Consider the following 6,000-nt stretch of genomic DNA (forward strand, 5'->3'; position numbering starts at 1 on the left):
TTACTATAACTAAACTCTATATTTATGGTATATTCTTTACGATTTTTATAGATAAGGAAATCAAATAGGATAATTTATTGCTAATATAACAAATTTGAGTTAATTTCCTTAAACATATCTATCTAATTTAAATATAAATATATGATTCTCATTTCACTTTTATTTGATCTTATATTATATTATTTTGAATTATTATAAAATATATATAGTTAATAAATTTTAGTTTTTTTTTCTGCATATGTTATTATTCAAATTTTTAAAACGGACATATATTACTCAATCAATAAAAAAAGAATATGTGTGTAATCTATATTAATATTTTTGAAGAACAAATTGCGCATTTAATCATGTCGGTTTTTTTTTTTATTCTGACCCGAAATTGACTTATTCGGATTTTTCCTTAATTTATACAATTATCTAAAATGTGACAGTATACCACGGGTGGAATTCTAAAATTAACAAATCAAAATACAATTATTTAGTATTTTAAGATATAATTATAAATTGTTTTTACGGGTTGGTCCAAAAACACACACTAATTTAAAATATATATATATATTATGAAAACCATTTGAAAGCAAACTTTTAAATTGACTCGAATTATATGTCTTATAAATAAAAATGTTATTTAAAAAATAACAAAATAATGTATAATTTCACAGGACAAGATTATATGGTGGACGGGTTTGAGTCGATATTAATACGGAACAATATACTACGGTAAAATCCTAGAATTAACAAATCAAAATACAATTATACAATCTTAAACACTAAACAAAACAAATACAATTTAAATTTTTTATTTTTTTAGTTACAATGATCTGCGGTGTACAAAAGCAAATATTATACACAACAAATTCATCATTTATAAAAAGATAAAAAAAAAATCAAATAATTAACTTGCGGTGTACCGCGGATCATATCCTAGTAGTTTATAACAATTTAGACCATAAAAATTATACAATAAAAAGTGAAATGTTACTTACAGTTTTTTTTTAAATTTGGGCTTTCACCTAATGATCTCTCCGTTTCCTAGGCTCCAGTGAAGTCTCTTTCTTGCTCGGTTAAAAACTTCCAACTTCAATCAGAGAAAGATCAAAGCCCAAAGCTTTTTCCAAATAAAGAATCGATCTTTTGCTTGACGACAGTTACTCTCAGTGGAAAGGTATCGTCCCCATTCTCATTTTTTTATGTTTGTTAAAAATCGTATCTTCGGCTTCATTTTTGGTTATCTCGTAGATTTTGTGTGAAAAGCTTTGAACTTTTTGATTTTTCGATTTCTTGGGTTTAAGTGAGATTTTACGAATGTTCAAGTCAAGGGTTTCTTAGCATTTCACGTTTGAATTTGGGTTAAATCCCTAGTAAGCCCTTTCATTGTTTCTCAGGATGATGAATCTGTTGGCCATCGTCGTTGGATTTGGAATCATGGGTATTGTTGTGGTTGATGGGCTAGGTGTGTACTGGGGAACAATGGCTACACATAAGCTACCACCAAAGACAGTGGTTCAAATGCTTAAGGACAATAGCATTAACAAAGTTAAGCTTTTTGATGCGGATGAGACCACAATGAGTGCACTTGCTGGCTCTGGTCTTGAAGTTATGGTTGCTATTCCTAATGATCAGCTTAAGGTCATGGGAAGTTATGACCGAGCTAAGGATTGGGCTCTTAAGAATGTCACTCGTTATAACTTCAATGGTGGTGATGTTTTGAGTTTAGACTAGTGAGAGGAACTATTTTTTGTCCATGTATTAAATTGAATAATATGGTGAAATTTTTACTTGGAAGAGTCACAATCATTTATTTATCGAAATATGAAAATGTTTGCATTGATCTTCCCTTTTGCTTTTCAAATATCTGATCAATGGTGGTCATAAGAAAACAGGGACTCGCAAAAATTGAAACTCGACGGCAGTTAATGTATGTGATCAGACTAAACCGGTCGAAGGGTTCAAATTCGATAGCAACTACGGAACCACAAACCAATTACACTGAACCAAACAACTATTTGGTCTTTAGTCAAATCAAGCCGAACTGGACCAATACACTGCCTCCGTAACCTTCTGATAACATATAAGAAACGGGATCTTGAACTCTTTTTCAGGAGCAAGAACCTAAGGAAAACAAAGCAAAGGTTCTGAACTTCTGACAATAATCTGACTGACACATCTTTTGCATCCAGACTTTGGTACCTCTTTAGGGTATCGAGCCATACCGAGTAAGGAGTTTCACAATGAGCTGCTACGAAATGTGCAGAGATGACTTCCGAATTGAGAGATGACATCAACAAGACCGCCATAACCTCCCACAGCAACTACCTGCAAATACGAAAGCCTTGGATCAACTGTTAAACATCGAGTTTCTACTCCAAAAAAGGTAACATATTCACATAACATTAGCAGTAACATAGGGTTATCTCTAGATATATCAAATTTTTAAAAGCGATAAGCAAACAAATATTTACGAAAAAGGGGAGAATAGAAGGGATTGGAAACGTACTCCTGCTGGATGCAAGGAAATGGAAAATACTGAACAAGGAGCACAGGGAATTTGAGAAAGCAAAGCTCCATTTAAGTCGAAACGTCTTAGAACTGGTTCTGCTCCTACAGTCAAAATCTGATAGTGTGATACTTGTTAGATAAAGACAACATTTTTAAAAAGATGCTCAACTTTGACAAAGGAATTAAGACTATGTGTTGACCTCTTTTTCTAGTTTAGAAAAGTGAGTAATACTTTTTTTTTATAGCAATTTCGTTGAACAGAGATAATTCAAAGAGACACTAGATAAACATATTAAGCCTTGATAAGCAAATAACACCTACAGCCTCCCAGACTTTAAATTACACCGCTTAGATTTAATCTAATTTTGTTCTGCTTACTTGCTTTTCATCAAACATCACATCCTGTACATGTGCAGGGATGGATATTGTTGATACGCATTCTGAGGCAGGAAGATTCCATAAAGCTAAATTTTTGCCCTGTCCACAAACCTGAAAGAGGAGAAAATCATAGCAATAACAGTAAATAAATGTCCAGTATTTAAACTTCTAAGTGATTCTGCAGGAGAAAGGAACTATATTCTTAGGTTATTGGAGGCAACAATCCCTTCAAACAAATAGCAGGTTGCGAAAATGTAAGATTATCTAGTTGCTTAGTTCTTACCAACCAGCTTTCACTTCCATCAAGGGCCATCGAACTAACACGAAGGCGGGACTTTTTATCCTGAGAACCAATTACTTTAACACATTTCCCCGTTTTGCAATCTGGTTGACAAAACAGAAAGAAGCCCTTGAGCGAACAAATTAGTCTAGACAACTAAAGTAAACCACATGAATCAAAACCTAAACTAAACATAGTGGAAAGTTCTGTAATCACCAAAATGAATCATCATAGAGTTGTAAGAAGCAGCCAACAAAACTGAGGAGCATTGGATCTTAAGTACCAACATGAAGACTCAAATGATTTCAAAAGTTCTATAACCACATATGACCCAAACATAAAACTAGAAATTACAGCATAAAGAAATATGGGTGTGAGCATGTTACCCCAGATTCTCGCAGTCCCATCCTCTGAACCCGTCAATATCTGGAGAAAGAGACTATAATCAGACAAAAATCCAAATGTGGAACTCAGATTTGGATAGTACATTTCTAATATTTATGGGATCACCATTACCTGACTTGCAGAACTACGAGAAACTACTGTATGCAAATAGTCTGAATGCCCCTTGAAGGTCATTTTGATTTTACCACTCTCCTGAAAATGTTGGATACACAGAAATGATTTTAGGAAGTTTAGATAATTGGATCCACATATGACATACATCTACCATGGTCAAATACATACCACGTCCCAACAATATGCGCAAGAATCACCAGCTGCTGTAAATACACTGCCTGACTATCATAAACGAAAAAAAATGAGGGAGGGGGAAACAGTTATCCTGTAAGACTGTGTAACCAAGGAATGAGATTTAATGGGACATTTGAAGGAAAAAAAGACAACACTACTCAAGTGAATCTACCAAAAGTTTAAATACAATTCCAACCTGAGGATCAACAGACATGGCATTGATCTCAGGCATCGGTGAAAGAGCACCCCAAGGACCTCTATGAGAAAAAGAAAAAGAATGGTGATTATACGCAGCAGAACTATTGCGGATACTGACATTTTGAACCCTTAATTATAGCATTTGCAGTAACAGTGTGATCAAGTAGAATCAAATGAACAAGACTCATCAAACTCACTTGTGTTGTGGATTAGTCAATTCAAGCAATGGCTTCACATGATTCTCTGTAGATCATAAGAAAACAACCACTAAGCTCTTAATCTTCAAACTCAAAAAAGCATCCTTCATATCATATAAAAACCACAAAGATGGTACACACACACCTTGAAAATGAAGAGACATCTCTGATTCAGCAAATTCTCTCCATTTCCATCCCCTAACTCTACCATCATCACCACAACTACACAAACCCAGACCAAAATTTCAAACTCTCAATCACAATTCAAAGAATCATCAATCAACAAAGAGGATTTAAGTCTCTACCTAAGTAGCAAAGCATCTTCTTCTTCACCATAGAACTTAACATCATAAGCTGGACCATCATGTGCCCTAACCACTCTCTCAGGCTCAGCAACCATAACATCCTGACCTTTCGAGTAGCCAAAACTCGCCGATTGAGACACAAGCGATTTTAGAGAATGGAAAGCTAAAGTTCCATCGCTGGAAGCGACAACAAATGCGTCTGGATTAGAGATTCTCGCCGGAGGAGCCCAGGCGGTTCTGAATACGGTACGTGTTTGTATCTCTCGCTCCTTCAATATTGATTCTCTATACTCATCTTCGTTCCAGTTAGTAGCGTCTCCGTACATATTCCTCTGCTTCTTTGCAACTTCCGGTGAAACTCTTGCAAAACGCCGGCGATAACACCACCAGTGGTTTGGTGAAGATGACGAGTAAGAAGAAGCAATCCCTAAACCGGCCGATTTAGTAATTCTGTTAATTATACGTTTAGTCCCTATATTAGTTTTATATTTAATATTTTGTCTGCTAACTTTCTTTTTTTTTTTTTTAACACGGCAAATCAATTATATTAATCATAAGAGTGTACATGATACATGGAACCATTCAAATACAACCGATAAACAAATAAAAGAAATTGAACACAATTTCGATGAAGAAGTGGAAGTAACCCTGCTTTCCAAACGGAAGCCTTACATGCAACAGAATAAATCTGTTAAGTACCCTCTTCATACACTTGTAATAGGCTAACATCATATAGATAGACTCCTAAATGCTTTCCGCATTACTCTAGATAAAATAAAATTCTGATATGTTGATTGAAGTGGTTCCAAACCATGAACTTTGTAATGTCGTACGCATCTTTGCCGGTTAGTGACCGTATTTCCCCTTTGCGTAACACCAATTTGAGTCCTATTGAGGCCGATTCCTTTAGGCGAGACGGTTCCAATGATTCCAGGATCAAAAACCCAAATGATATCTCCATACAAATGGAGTGGAGAAAAAGCATCGGTTAGGAACCGGAGATACCGCCGGGGAAAGCAACCACCGTGAACAGACCTGATACAAGAACAAACAACACGATTCAAAAGAATCGATATATCACGGGACGAGAAGCATCGGCGATCGGATGAATCTGTCAAATTCATCGGTGAGATCAGATTGAAACGATAGGCAACCCAAATTGAGGATTGAAACTGAAGCGATAACAATGGATTTGGACGAGAAATCTGAAATATCACCATCACTATGTAGCAAAGAGCATAGATTGCAGATCTTCGATTTGCCATTATTTATCACTAAAAACAGGAAATATGCAAGTATTAGAGAAAGGAAATGATAGAAAAAGGTTTGTGGCCGACACCGGAGGAATCGACGCCGGCCAAAGGGATGGAAAGATTGACTAGTTGTCTTCGATGGCGATCGCTTTTGTTATCGCCAAGAGAAAGAGAGAGAAACGGTTTTTCTATGTCTG

At 35.5% G+C, this 6,000-nt stretch overlaps 2 protein-coding genes across 4 annotated transcripts; one reads left to right on the forward strand and one right to left on the reverse strand.

Moving 5' to 3' along the window:
• Positions 1–987: 987 nt before the first annotated feature.
• LOC9320058 (glucan endo-1,3-beta-glucosidase 8) lies at positions 988–1,801 on the forward strand. Its single transcript, XM_002883945.2, has 2 exons — positions 988–1,165; positions 1,386–1,801. The coding sequence occupies exon 2, from the start codon at positions 1,387–1,389 to the stop codon at positions 1,720–1,722; it is 336 nt and encodes a 111-aa protein (XP_002883991.1). The 5' UTR covers positions 988–1,165; position 1,386; the 3' UTR covers positions 1,723–1,801.
• A 71-nt stretch (positions 1,802–1,872) lies between these two features.
• LOC9320059 (THO complex subunit 6) lies at positions 1,873–5,008 on the reverse strand. Of its 3 annotated transcripts, none has more exons than XM_021033245.1 (12): positions 4,551–5,008; positions 4,391–4,467; positions 4,246–4,291; positions 4,047–4,107; positions 3,845–3,898; positions 3,674–3,754; positions 3,544–3,583; positions 3,161–3,261; positions 2,878–2,988; positions 2,498–2,614; positions 2,191–2,316; positions 1,873–2,112 (listed from the first exon to the last, which is right to left on the reverse strand). In XM_021033245.1, exons 1-11 carry the CDS (start codon positions 4,874–4,876, stop codon positions 2,227–2,229), a joined length of 1,104 nt encoding a protein of 367 aa, XP_020888904.1. In that variant the 5' UTR covers positions 4,877–5,008; the 3' UTR covers positions 1,873–2,112; positions 2,191–2,226. The 3 variants fall into 3 exon arrangements, with proteins under 3 accessions (XP_020888904.1, XP_020888902.1, XP_020888903.1); XM_021033243.1 differs by having other exon boundaries at positions 2,214–2,316; positions 4,551–5,005; XM_021033244.1 differs by having other exon boundaries at positions 1,873–2,316.
• Positions 5,009–6,000: the final 992 nt, after the last annotated feature.

Source organism: Arabidopsis lyrata, assembly GCF_000004255.2.
Source record: "Arabidopsis lyrata subsp. lyrata unplaced genomic scaffold ARALYscaffold_3, whole genome shotgun sequence".
Classification (NCBI taxonomy): domain Eukaryota; kingdom Viridiplantae; phylum Streptophyta; class Magnoliopsida; order Brassicales; family Brassicaceae; genus Arabidopsis; species Arabidopsis lyrata.